At 34.6% G+C, this 14,116-nt stretch overlaps 2 protein-coding genes across 2 annotated transcripts; one reads left to right on the forward strand and one right to left on the reverse strand.

Moving 5' to 3' along the window:
- The first annotated feature begins 270 nt into the window (after positions 1-270).
- Dhc62B (Dynein heavy chain at 62B) lies at positions 271-12,704 on the forward strand. Its single transcript, XM_090111107.1, has 2 exons — positions 271-405; positions 794-12,704. The coding sequence occupies exons 1-2, from the start codon at positions 271-273 to the stop codon at positions 12,458-12,460; spliced, it is 11,802 nt and encodes a 3,933-aa protein (XP_089967233.1). The 3' UTR covers positions 12,461-12,704.
- Positions 12,705-12,754: 50 nt separating this feature from the next.
- On the reverse strand, positions 12,755-14,097 carry LOC149901701 (uncharacterized). Its single transcript, XM_090111155.1, has 5 exons — positions 14,049-14,097; positions 13,855-13,976; positions 13,571-13,712; positions 12,976-13,151; positions 12,755-12,865 (listed from the first exon to the last, which is right to left on the reverse strand). Exons 1-5 carry the CDS (start codon positions 14,095-14,097, stop codon positions 12,755-12,757), a joined length of 600 nt encoding a protein of 199 aa, XP_089967281.1.
- Between the last annotated feature and the right edge of the window lie 19 nt (positions 14,098-14,116).

Genomic DNA, 14,116 nt, shown 5'->3' on the forward strand with positions numbered 1-14,116 from the left:
AATATTGAATATTTAAATTTTGCTTTACTTTGCACTAAGACTCTGCAGTATGTATACTTCTAAAGGATGTTACACATCGGAGCTATACCATGCTATACAGTATACATACTTAGTGGTGTCACTGGTCATATTTATAAAACAAACGTATCTATGACATTACCATGACTACAGCTTTACAGTCCATAATTTGTCAATAACAAAGTGCACTTTTATAATATTACTTGATTTTTTAATTTTATTATAATATTCTAGTTTAATATAATTTAAAACATGGATGAAAGTGAATTGAGAAAGTTGCTGACAACTAAAAATGGATGTCGAATTCCGAAGATGTTACCTATACCTGATGTTCATAAAATGGATAAGCTACCATTTGAACCATTACCACCTTATAATCGGATTAAGGTAAGTTATAATTGAGAAGAATATTAAATGCATATCCGAAAATTTATTATCTTATTTATTAGCGCAATATATTATTAGGCTAAAAGAGTATCATTTGCGATCTTTCAGTGAATACTTTTAACTACTTTAACTCACCTAAATTGTAATAATCTTAAACGAAATTAACAAAGTTAATTAATTTTAAACTAAATATTAATAATTATGAAACTAAATAAATACCTAATTTCTAAAAAAAGTTTTTGGTGCATAATTCAAATACCTCTACAGATTATTATTTTATTAATTAAAGATCTAACCAAAATAAGATCTATTAAAGTGATGCAAATTAAGATAAAAATTCCTCTTTTAGCGCGCAGGTATTGACATAGTTAATGTTATTAAATTTCAGGATAAACAGGCAAAGTTTCGTAAAATATTGAAGGAGAAAGCTACAGAGAGGAAAGTCAAAATAGCCCGTCCGATATGTTTACCGCGAGAATTGGACAACTTAGAAATATCCCAAGATAGACATATTGCGGTACTCAGAGAATGTGCTGATAAAATCAAACCACCTCCTATGCTGAAATCGTGGGAGAGAAAGATAATAGGATTGATACCAGCTAAACTTCGTAATGCCTTCCCTGCGTTAACAGAAGAACTCATTGAGGAGAGTAAGGAAGCATGGAATAAGAATTTGCATGACTTAGCTGTAAGGACTGTCATCCGTGACGTTCCCGGAGTCTCTAGGAGAAGATATGTGGAGCCGCCGTTCAAATTCCACGGCGTTACGCCAAATTTCGATAGAATGGTGAAGTTTCGGAAAAAACTTAAAGATGGTTCATTGCTTTTGCATCCGTTCATAAGGCTTGTTCTGGAATCTTCTGAGAAAACATTCCCACCTTATATCATAAACTTGGCAAAATATCGTGCACGAGGCCCGATGGATTTAGAAGAATTCCAAACAAAAATTTTAGAAGAAATCAAACGTGCGGACTATCTAGTGTCTAGTACGTGGTATTCAATTCTTGTTACTTGGCTTAAAAACCCACGATGTTTGAAGGGAATGCGTCCTAAACGTATTCCAGAATTTGTGAAATGTGCAACAAAAATGATTTCTATGCAAATTCAAGAACTCATGCGTCGATCTATCGATGCGATTATAGACTCTTTGAAAGATCCAGATTCCGTCCCAATATTAAACGTAGATTTAAATTTTGATGGCGAATTCTTTTATGAACCGTCTCTCGAAAATTTATATGAGGTTTATCATAATATTGCTAATGCTATTTCTCGTATATCTCAACGACTTATGCCTATTGAACAATATCTCAAAATACCATACAATTACGATGCTCTGCCCGTTCAATACAACGAGTGGCTACATAAAGATGGACATGACAGATTACAGAAAGTATTACTTGACGTGTTCTCACCCCTTGTCAATTACTTAGATAGATTGAGAAAAGAATACAGTATGCTGTACGGGGCTCCTGCTAAATCAGCACTTTTACAATTTATTGAACAAGCTAAAGAATTCGAAGAATCACGTGATAAAATAAAATATTTCCAAGGCATTGATTCCGAAATAACAGCGATTCTTGAAAATGAATATTTCAATTGTGCTATTGTATGTCAGCTTAAAATGGTGGACGGTTTAAAAAGTAAGGCCATGGAATTTATAAACGACATAATTGCCGGTATAGTTAAAACCCACATGGATGAGAACAACAGTATATGTCATGAATTTGAAATAATCGCTGCTAAAGCACTTAAAGAACCCGAAAATGCCGCGGAATTAATTGAACAAGGCGTATATATTTTACACGCTAAAACTGTGTTAGTTGAAGCATTGAAAGAAAGAATTCTCAGGCAAATTGAAATCATATCAAATTTATTAGAAATGACGTCTCTGTCTTCGGACCATGTGGCATCTAATACGAAGACTGTGAATTGGTTGACGGACATTAAACCTATATTTGAGAAAAATGCCGCTGCTTATGAAACATTTAAAGGTGAAATGGAAGACAATTTGCAATCAAAAATTGCATTCTTAAATAAAGAAGTTTTAGAGATGATTCCTTACTTACAACTTTTGGATAACATGGATGACATTAATTATACATTACAATATTTAGAACACTTGCGTAAACTTGTGCATCGATTGGCCGATTGTGATAAATTAGTTGCTTGGATAAATAACGAAGAAAAAACTTTTAAATTTCCCGTTTCGCAATATCCTGATTTAGATGAGCTAAAAGACTTTATACTGCCTTTTCATAGCCTTGTTCATCTTGTACACAGATGGAAACGAAGCTATTATACTTGGATGGATGGTCCTTTCGAATATTTAGACCACGAAAAAATTGAACAAGACCATGACTTTTTCTATAAAGAATTTCTTAAACTGTCTAAAGCATACAGGACCAAAATAAAACAACAGATTTCTGAAGGCGTTGAAAAACGTTTTCAGGGACTTGTCGATGACCCTGATATAAATAATTTACCCGCGCCTATGAAATTATGCGCTCAATGTGTCATTGAAATTAAAGATTGGCGGCCAAATGTACAAATGGCACATATTATGTGCAACCCAGCATTAGTGCAGAGACATTGGGACGAGATGTCTGCAATTGCTGGATTTGATTTGACCCCAACCGCTGGAACAACATTGCGAAAAATAATTAATTTTAATTTGTGGGATGATATAGATCAATATGAAATCGTAAGCGTAGCCGCTACGAAAGAGTTGGCATTAATAACCAATTTGAATAAAATGATATCAGAATGGACTGATATTTGTTTTAAAACCAGTCCTTACAAAGACACTGGTATATTTATACTATCTGGTCTTGATGATATTCAGAGTGTCTTAGATGATCATATTGTGAAAACTGTCGGCATGCGGGGTTCAGCTTTCGTAAAACCTTTCGAAGCGCAAGTGAGGGCTTGGTATGAAAAAATAATGCGTGTTAATTCAACAATCGACGAATGGGGCAAAGTTCAAAGTCAGTGGCTGTATTTATTGCCAATATTTTCATCAAAAGATATTGTAGCACAAATGCAAGAAGAGGGAGTTATGTTTGTAGAAGTTAATAATATCTACCGACGTTACATGGGTTCCGTGGACAAAGATCCGCATGTTCTGGATGTTGCTGGTGGAGCTGGAGTTTTAGAATCATTTAAAATAGCCTCAGGTCTTCTTGAGAAAATAAATGACGGCGTTAATAATTATCTCGAAAAGAAACGATTATACTTTCCACGTTTCTTCTTCTTATCTAATGATGAAATGTTGGAAATTTTATCAGAAACTAAGAATCCACTCAAAGTACAGCCACATCTCAAAAAATGTTTTGAAGGTATTAATAGATTAGTTTTCGATCCTGAATTTAATATATCAGCTATGATTTCCATGGAAGGCGAACAAATTGAATTTCTCGAAACCATAAGTGTTGCAGCAGCAAGAGGATCCGTTGAAAAGTGGTTACTTCAAGTCGAAGATCAGATGCTCAAAGCTGTGAAATCGGAAACTGAGTTATCTTATTATGATTATCCTAATATGGGCCGTGTAGAATGGATTTTGTCATGGGAGGGAATGGTTGTATTAGCGATTTCTCAGATTTACTGGGCGGTTGATGTTCATGAATGTCTGAATACACACAAGCTAAGTCAATTACAGGAATTTCATGTCGGCTTAACAAAACAACTAAATGAAACTGTAGCAGTTATAAGAAGAACTGATCTTACAAAACTAAACAGCATAACCGTAAAAGCACTAATTGTAATAGATGTACATGCTAAAGATGTCATATTTGAGTTAATTGGGAAAAATGTTACTGAAGTTACTGATTTTCAATGGCTTGCTCAATTGCGTTACTATTGGGAAGAGGAAAGGGTGTTTGTAAAAATTATCAATGCGGTGGTAAATTATGCATATGAATACCTAGGTAACTCTGACCGTCTTGTCATAACACCATTAACAGATCGATGCTATAGAACATTAATAGGTGCGTATTATCTACATTTAAATGGTGCTCCTGAAGGACCGGCTGGGACAGGAAAAACTGAGACTACCAAAGATCTCGCAAAGGCTCTTGCAGTACAGTGTGTAGTATTTAATTGCTCGGATGGTCTAGATTATAAAGCCATGGGAAAATTTTTCAAGGGCTTGGCTTCGTGTGGTGCGTGGGTTTGTTTTGACGAGTTCAATAGGATTGAAGTTGAAGTATTGTCTGTAATAGCACAGCAAATTTTATGTATTGTACAAGCAGTAAGGCAACACTTAGAAACATTTGAATTTGAAGGAACAACTTTAAATTTGAACCCAGCTTGCTATGTTTGTATTACCATGAATCCCGGTTATGCTGGGCGATCGGAATTACCGGATAACCTAAAAGTATTGTTTCGAACCGTAGCTATGATGGTACCCGATTATGCTATGATTGGTGAAATATCATTATATTCGTTTGGTTTTATAGATGCTCGGAATTTATCCGTAAAAATTGTGACAACTTACAGACTGTGTTCGGAACAACTATCTTCACAAAATCATTATGATTATGGAATGCGTGCTGTAAAGACTGTTTTATCGGCTGCGGGTAATTTAAAAAGAAGCTTCCCGAACGAAAGTGAGAGTATATTGTTGTTGAGATCAATTACAGATGTAAATTTGCCCAAATTTTTGTCTTTTGACGTACCTCTATTTGAAGGCATCATATCAGATTTATTTCCAGGTATTACTCTACCCAAACCTGATTATGAAAACTTTTTACAGGCTTGCCATGATGTTTGTGAAATAAACAATTTACAACCAATGGAATGTTTCTTGATAAAAGTTATTCAAACTTATGAAATGATGATAGTAAGACATGGATTTATGCTTGTCGGTGATCCATTTTCGGCTAAATCAATGACACTTAAGGTTTTATCAGAAGCGTTAACATTAATGGAAGAACGGAATCAACCTGATGGTTGTGCTTGTACTTATAAAGTTTTGAATCCAAAAGCCGTCACAATGGGTCAGCTATACGGAGCTTTTGATCCAATTTCTTACGAATGGACTGATGGAATTGTAGCAACGATGTTTAGAAACTTTGCTTCAGAGGATACTCCAGTTAGAAAATGGATTGTTTTCGATGGACCAGTAGATGCAGTATGGATTGAAAATATGAACACGGTATTGGATGATAACAAGAAGCTTTGTCTCACGTCCGGTGAGGTTATGGCTATGTCCAATGTTATGTCCATGATTTTTGAAGTAATGGATTTAGCTCAAGCCTCCCCTGCAACTGTTTCTCGGTGTGGTATGATATATATGGAATCTGCATCACTCGGTTTTATGCCTTTTTACAAATCTTGGTTAAATACCTTAAATCCTATATGGCTAGAAGAAAATGAAGAGTTTATTTTTGCAATGTGTGAATGGCTATTTGATCCGTTGGTGTATTATGTCCGGAGACAGTGTTCGCAACTTGTGACAGCCGGTGAAGTGAATTTGGTTATAAGCACTCTTCGCCTTATAGAAATGCTAATGGACAGTGCAATAGAAGGAGAAGAAGACACAAAATACACAAGAACATGGATTTCAGCTTCGTTTATGACTGCGTTTGTATGGGGTGTTGGAGGTATATTGAACACCGAGTCACGTGAACGGTTTGATGACTTAGTGAAAGAATATTTTAAAGGAGAGAATGGTATTCCTCCTGAAATAGACAGGCTCGATGTGTCCATCCCAACGGAGGGAATGATAATTGATCATTATTATATGTATAAAAGTAAGGGTTGCTGGAAACCTTGGCCAGATGCCGTTAAAGCAGCTCAAGTTAAAGAGCAAATAAACTTACTACAGACCGTTATTCCGACTTTAGAAACCGAAAAATATATATTTCTTTTAAAGTTACATACGAAGTTTTTGAAACCTTTGTTATTAATTGGACCCACTGGTACTGGTAAAAGCTTTTATGTTCAAAATTTTTTGATGAATATGATTGATATGGAAAAATATACCCCTGGATTTATTACTTTTACTACTACTACCTCAGCGAATCAAACTCAAGATTTAGTTATATCGAAATTAGTTAAAAGAAGAAAAAATAATTATGGACCTACGAAGGGCAAACAAGCTATAATATTTATAGACGATATGAATATGCCAGCTAAAGAAGTTTATGGTGCGCAGCCAGCTATAGAATTATTGAGATTATATTTTGACATAAAACATTGGTATGATTTAAAAACTACAGATAATTTATACATTTATGATACAATATTTTACGGGGCTATTGGTCCTGTCGGTGGAAGCAGACAACTTATTTACCCCAGAATGTTAAGACATTATAATATATACTCAATTAACGAATTTTCGAAGGAAAGTATGTCTAAAATATTTACTTCTCTCTTGCAACTCGGTTGGAGAAGAAATGGGTTTGGTCAGGATACACAACCTGTAATTGTAAACATTATTGCTGCTACTATGGATATATATGACCAAGCTACTGAAGGATTAAGACCTACTCCCGCAAAATCGCATTATATCTTTAATTTGCGAGATTTTTCAAGAGTAATTCAAGGCTGCGCTCTGTTAAGAAAAGAATCCGCTGACAATAAAAAGACATTCACAAGAGTTTGGGTTCATGAAATCATGAGAGTATTTTATGACAGACTTGTCGACGAACCTGACCGTTTATGGTTTTACAATATTTTGAAAAAATCTACTAGAGATTTTATGAAAGATACTTTTGAATCTGCTTTGGATACTTATCAAGATGATAATGGTGAAGTGACGCAGGAAAATATTAAGAAAATGATGTTTGGTTGTTACTTGGACACCGATAGTGTTGAAGGTGAACGTCGTTACGAGGAAATGCCATCGAAAGAAGTAGTTCTGAATGTTGCTATATCAATGCTTGCAGAGTATAATAGCATGCACAAAGCTAAAATGAATATTGTATTATTTGACTACGCATTGGAACATTTATCAAAAATTTGTAGACTTCTTTCGATGCCGGCGGGTAATGCCTTGCTTGTTGGCGTTGGCGGCTCTGGTAGGCAATCATTAACAAGATTAGCAAGTACTATTTTGGGTCAACAAACGTTTCAACCGGAAATCACAAAATCTTATAGTGTTAAAGACTGGCATGATGACATTAAATTAGTTTTACGTGAATCCGGTGGTCTAAACAAAGATACCACATTTTTGTTTACTGAAAGTCAAATTAAGGAAGAAGTGTTTATACAGAATTTAGATAGTTTACTAAATTCTGGTGAAGTACCAAACTTATATGGATTAGACGAAAAACAAGAAATTTTAGAATTAGTACGACTTGCAGCTCAAGGCGGGAATAGAAATTTAGATATAAGCCCATTGCAAATTCTTTCATTCTTCGTGGGTCGATGTAAAGCAAAGCTTCATGTTGTTTTATGCTTTAGCCCAATTGGGAGTTCATTCCGAACAAGGCTTAGGTTGTATCCGTCATTAGTTAACTGTTGTACAATAGATTGGTATGACAGCTGGCCAGAAGAAGCTTTGGAAATGGTGGCCAATCATTATATGGGTAAAGTCAATGTTCCAGATCCTGTCAAGCAAGCTGCGGTTATTGCATGCAAACAATTCCATGTTGATGCACGTAAAGTTTCAATCGAATTTTTCAACCAGTTTGCCAGAAAAACATACATTACATCTGCATCCTATTTAGATTTGATAAAATCTTTTACAACTTTGACTAACCGGAAGCAAAGAGAATTACGTGCAGCTAAGCTAAGATATACTAATGGTTTAGATAAATTAATGCAAGCCGCTGATGCTGTAGCTATAATGCAACGTGATCTAAATGCACTCAAACCTCAACTCATCATTATGGCGGCAAAGTCAACCAAAATGATGGAAGAGATTGCAGTTGAAACAGCTATAGCTGATAAAGCTGCAGCACAGGTTCGAGAAGATCAAAAAGTCGCGAATGTTCAAGCAGCTGCCGCACAGGAACTCAAAAAAGATTGTGAAGCTGATTTAGCATTAGCATTACCTATTTTAGAAGATGCTATAGCTGCTCTTAACACCTTGAAACCAGCTGATATTACTATAGTAAAATCGATGAAAAACCCGCCGGCGACGGTTAAGCTAGTAATGGCAGCAGTTTGTGTGATGAAGCAAATTCCGCCCGATAAAATACCTGACCCAGATAATCCCGGGAAAAAAATCTTTGACTATTGGGGCCCTAGTAAAAGAATATTAGGTGATATGAGTTTCTTAGATTCACTTAGAAATTTTGATAAGGATAACATACCTGTTGCTGTCATGCAAAAAATAAGAAAAGAGTATCTGTCAAATAAAGATTTCAAACCACACATTATTGCAAAAGCATCTACTGCCGCTGAAGGGCTTTGTAAGTGGATAATCGCTATGGACATGTATGATGCCGTTGCTAAAGTAGTTGCACCAAAAAAAGCAAAGTTGGAAGCAGCAGAAAGAGAATTTGCGGAAACTATGGCAATTCTAGAAGAAAAAAAAGCCACAGTAGCTCGATTGGAAGCAAAATTAGCTGAACTAAACGAGGCATTAGAGGAAGCTAATATAAAGAAAAAAGCTTTGGAAGATGAGGTACAATTATGTATTGACAAACTTTATCGAGCTGAAAAACTAATAGGTGGTTTGGGTGGGGAAAGAGTTCGTTGGACTGCTGCCGCTGAAAATCTTCAAATGCTTTATGATAATTTAGCTGGGGATATTTTAGTCTCGTGCGGCATAATTGCCTACTTATCTCCTTATACGTTACCTATTCGTACAGCAGTTACAGAAAAATGGCGCGATCTCGTTATTCATTTAAAAATGCCTCATTCAGAAACTTTCGTATTTAAAGACATTTTAGGAACAGATATAAAAATTCAAAATTGGTACATTGCCGGCCTACCCAGAGATTCATTCTCTACTGATAATGCTATAATACAAGATAATTCAATGAGATGGTCTTTACTCATAGATCCCCAAGGTCAGGCTAACAAATGGATTAAGACAATGGAAAAATCAAATGATTTACAAATTATGAAATTTACAGATGGAAACTACATGAAAGTTATTGAGACGTGCCTTGAATATGGTAAACCCGCGCTTATAGACTGTATTCTGGAAGACGTAGAGGCACCGTTAGATCCTGTTTTGCTTAAAAATACTTATACTCAAGCTGGAAAGGAGTTTATTGCATTGGGTGATAACGTGATAGAATATCATCCAAATTTTAGACTATACATGACCACAAAACTTAGGAATCCTCATTATTTACCAGAAATATTTAACAAGGTCACTCTTATTAATTTTGCCTTGACCAAGGACGGTTTAGAAGATCAACTTCTCGGTATAGTTGTAGCTAAAGAAAGACCAGACTTACAAGAAAAACGCGAAAAATTAATTGTGCAAGGAGCAGCTAATCGTGCTGCTCTAAAACAGGTTGAGGATGACATTTTAAGAACTCTACAAGAATCTAAAGGCGATATTTTAGAGGATGAATCTGCTATTGAAGTTTTAGATTCATCTAAATTACTGGCTATTGATATTATGAAAAAGCAAGAAGCTAGTTTAGAAACAGAAGAGATCATTGAAAAGTTTCGATTAGGATACAGGCCGATAGCGTCACATTCAGCCGTACTTTATTATTGCGTAACAGAATTACCAAATGTAGATCCTATGTACCAATATTCTCTCACGTGGTTTATAAACTTGTATATTATATCTATTGAAAATGCTAATAAATCTAAAGATTTAGAGAAGAGATTGAAGTTTTTGAGGGAAACATTTACTTACAATCTTTATAGTAATGTATGCCGGTCTCTTTTCGATAAAGATAAATTAATGTTTTCATTTATCATGTGTTCTAAAATGATGTTATCTACTGGTGAAATGGATCATGAAGAATATTTATTCCTTATAACGGGTGGTATTGCTGTTGAGAATCCTCACAAAAAGCCATTTGATTGGTTACCAGATAAAAGTTGGGATGAAATTTGTAGAATAGACGACTTACGTGCTTATAAAGGATTTAAAAGTCATTTTCTCAATTCAACATCAAAGTGGAAAGATGTTTATGATGCCCTCGAACCACACAATAAGCCATTGCCCGGTAACTGGGATGAAAATCTGACAAACTTTCAAAAACTATTGGTCATAAGGGTCTTAAGACCTGATAAGTTAAAAATTGCTATGACAGATTTTGTAGAAAAACAATTGGGAACTAAGTATATTACCCCACCGCCATTTGATATAGCTAAATCATTTGGTGACTCGAATTGCCTAGCACCTTTAATATTTATTTTATCACCTGGGTCTGACCCAATGGGTGCTCTCATGAAATATTGTGAAAGAATGGGTTACTCCCACAGATTTAATTCTATATCATTGGGACAAGGACAAGGACCTATTGCAAGAGCAATGATTGAAAGGGCACAACTAGAAGGCGGGTGGGTGTGTTTACAAAATTGCCATTTAGCAGTTTCTTGGTTACCTGTGTTGGAAAAAATTGTTGAAGGTTTCGATTTGACTAATACAGATCTAAGCTTTAGATTATGGTTGACTAGCTATCCTTCAGATAGATTTCCTCAGTCTGTTCTACAAGTCGGAGTAAAGATGACCAATGAACCACCTACAGGTTTGCAACATAATTTAAATCGATCTTATCTATCTGAACCATTAAAAGAACCTGAATTTTACGAAGGCTGCCCTGGTAAAGATAAAGCGTTTAGTAAATTATTATACGGAATAAGCTTTTTTCATGCGGTGGTTCAGGAAAGAAAAAAGTTTGGCCCTTTGGGATGGAACATTCAATATGGCTTTAATGATTCTGATTTTCATATATCTGTCATGCAATTGCAAATGTTTTTGAACCAATATGAAGAGATCCAATATGTTGCAATAAAATATCTAACCGGAGAATGTAATTATGGTGGCAGAGTAACAGACGATTGGGATAGGCGACTGATAGTTACAATTTTAGATAATTATGTAAATACCGGGGTAGTTAATGATCCAAACTACTCATTTTGTGACGTGGGGCCCCAATATGGTCTACCTCGTAGATGTGAATATCAAGACTATCTTAAACACATAGAATCTGTCCCCGTTAACCCGCCTCCGGAAGTATTTGGCTTACATATGAATGCTGGAATAACGCGTGATTATACTATTTCTATGGAACTCGCAGCTGCTTTAGTCTTAGTGGAAGGTACCGGTAGTGGTGGTGAAGGTGGTAACACGGAAGTTATTTTAATGCAAATGGCTACTGAAATCGTGTCCAAATTACCCGAACCGTTCGATATCGAAACTTCACAGAAGAAGTATCCAGTTGATTACAATGAATCTATGAACACGGTACTAATACAAGAAATGGAAAGATTTAATAAACTATTGAGAGAAGTTAAAGTGTCTTTACTTGATTTACAAAAAGCTGTTAAAGGATTTATTGTAATGTCACCTGCGCTTGATTTACAAGCAAATGCCATGCTTCTAGGAAGAATACCAAATAACTGGGCAAAAGTTTCTTATCCTAGTTTGAAACCTTTACCAAGTTACATTGCGGATTTTATAGAGCGTCTTGCAATGTTAGAAGATTGGTATCAAAACGGAAAACCACCAACTTTCTGGTTGTCTGGTTTCTTTTTCACTCAAGCTTTTCTGACAGGTTCTGTTCAGAATTACGCGCGAGCTAAGAAAATTCCAATTGATTTGCTTATATTTGATTTTGAAGTAAGGAGAGTTGATTATGAAACTACGCCACCGGAATCTGGAGTTTACGTACAAGGTCTGTTCATGGACGGTGGACGTTGGGATCGTGATAAGCATGTTATTGGAGAACAATTACCTAAGATATTAAACGATCATATGCCCGCTGTGTGGCTCTTCCCCAAGTTAAAAACAGAATTTGTTGAAGGTACAAGATACAGATGTCCCCTTTATAAAACGTTAGAAAGAAAAGGTGTTCTTGCAACCACTGGTCATTCGTCGAACTTCGTTTTGGCTTTCTATTTACCATCAGACATGCCTTCAGCCCATTGGATAAAACGAAGTGTTGCCTTGCTACTTCAATTAGATAATTAAACTAATATATGTAGAATGAGTTTTGAATAATCAATCAATTTATTTTCTTCGTCTTTTTTATATTTTTAGCTACGTTTTATGTTTAATTGTACCAAGTCTCTCTGCGTGTACAAAACTTCATTGATGACTCAAAAAGTATTACAATTTATTATTATCTCAACTCTCAAGTAGTTAGTTATTATTTATTAGATTTTATACTTATGCATGTTAATGGTTGTATTTAAATAAAACCGTAAAGTATATTTAATAGTTGTTTATTTTCATAACTTTTCTCTAATAGAATTAAAGACATTGTTAATTTTGAATTTCATTTGTATTTTCCTTTTTCTTCGTGAGTTCGCGCCTAATATCTTCGGTTTCGATAAGTTTTTTTCTTAATTTTAACATTATCGCTTTGTTTCTCTTCTGAAAATTTTAAACATTCGTTATAACTTCGAAGGCATAGGTAGGTAGCAGATTCCTTACTAGGATTTATAACAGAAAACATAGTCGAGATGTGTTTTTTAAATAATTACCGTCAAAATACTACACTCCCGCTCAATAGCTTCATATTCCTGTTCAATAGCCTCTGCTTCCTTCGCTTGCTGTTCATTCCTTTCTAGAATTTTCGTTAATTTTACTTTCTCTATCTCTTCTTCCTCAGCTTCTTTTTGTTTTAGTTGTATGTTTTGCTGGTCTACTAAATCGCGTTCTATAAAGTTAAGTAGGTATATTATTAATGTCAGTAGATACCTACCTATTATATTATTCCGATCCGATGTTTAGTTTAGTATAAATATATTCAAGTTTAGATTTGGATCATCTACAATTATTTTAATCAAGGTGCACTGGAAGTTTTAATTAATCTATACTAATAATATTAGTATAGATAAATGGGTATATTATACCCACAGACAAACTGCATGTGCAGTTTTGTGGGACTTAGACTTAAGTTATTGTAATAATTTGTAAGAATAATTTCAATAAATAATAATAAAAAAAAATACTAATATTACAAAGCTGAAGAGTTTGTTTGTTTGTTTGAACGCGCTAATCTCAGGAACTACTGGTCCGATTTGAAAAATTCTTTCGGTGTTAGATAGCCCCTAAAAAAATAAAAATAAAACCCACCTTTTTTATACAGTTCATCATACTCGTTTTTATAAACATTCAAATTTGATTCAAGTACATTTATTTTGGATTCCTCAGATGCTCTACAAACATCTATCATTATTATTTGCGATTTCATTTGTGATATCTGAGAGGTGAGTTCCTATTATGAAGAGAATTGTATTATTATAAAAATAGATAAGGTGGTAAGGTTTGTTTAACAAAGAATTTCATCTCCGATGAAGTTCGAGATTGGCACGCGCGGAGCTATTACAAAGTTTATTTTTTGCAAAAGCACGTATTACATTAATTTGTTGCATGAAAGATTCATTTTCTTCTTTTATAAGCGAGATTTCTTCACTAAAACTGCTTTCTTGACTTCGGAGTGAATGTAAAATTCGTTCCTTCTTTAACTTTTGTTTTGCGGCTGAAATAATTTAAATATATCATATCATAATCATTTAATTGATACATTGTTTTTGTCATTATTTTTGTAAACCTGAATTTAGTTTAAATTTCAAATCCGTTAATTTATCTGGAATAGCCATTATTATGCCAATAATTTAT

The sequence above is a fragment of the Colias eurytheme genome, chromosome 16, assembly GCF_061535395.1.
Source record: "Colias eurytheme isolate Ceu_HAF_F1 chromosome 16, ilColEury1 Martin Lab GWU primary, whole genome shotgun sequence".
In the NCBI taxonomy this organism is placed as follows: Eukaryota; Metazoa; Arthropoda; class Insecta; order Lepidoptera; family Pieridae; genus Colias; species Colias eurytheme.

Excerpts from the sequence above, each read along its gene's own strand:
- LOC149901701 (XM_090111155.1), bottom strand. The coding sequence starts at position 14,097 with ATGGCTATTCCAGATAAATTAACGGATTTGAAATTTAAACTAAATTCA. Across the intron at positions 13,977-14,048 it reads GAAATTTAAACTAAATTCAG|CCGCAAAACAAAAGTTAAAG; the intron begins GTTTACAAAAAT and ends AAATTATTTCAG. Across the intron at positions 13,713-13,854 it reads CTTTCATGCAACAAATTAAT|GAACTCACCTCTCAGATATC; the intron begins GTAATACGTGCT and ends TCTTCATAATAG.
- Dhc62B (XM_090111107.1), top strand. The coding sequence starts at position 271 with ATGGATGAAAGTGAATTGAGAAAGTTGCTGACAACTAAAAATGGATGT. Across the intron at positions 406-793 it reads CACCTTATAATCGGATTAAG|GATAAACAGGCAAAGTTTCG; the intron begins GTAAGTTATAAT and ends ATTAAATTTCAG.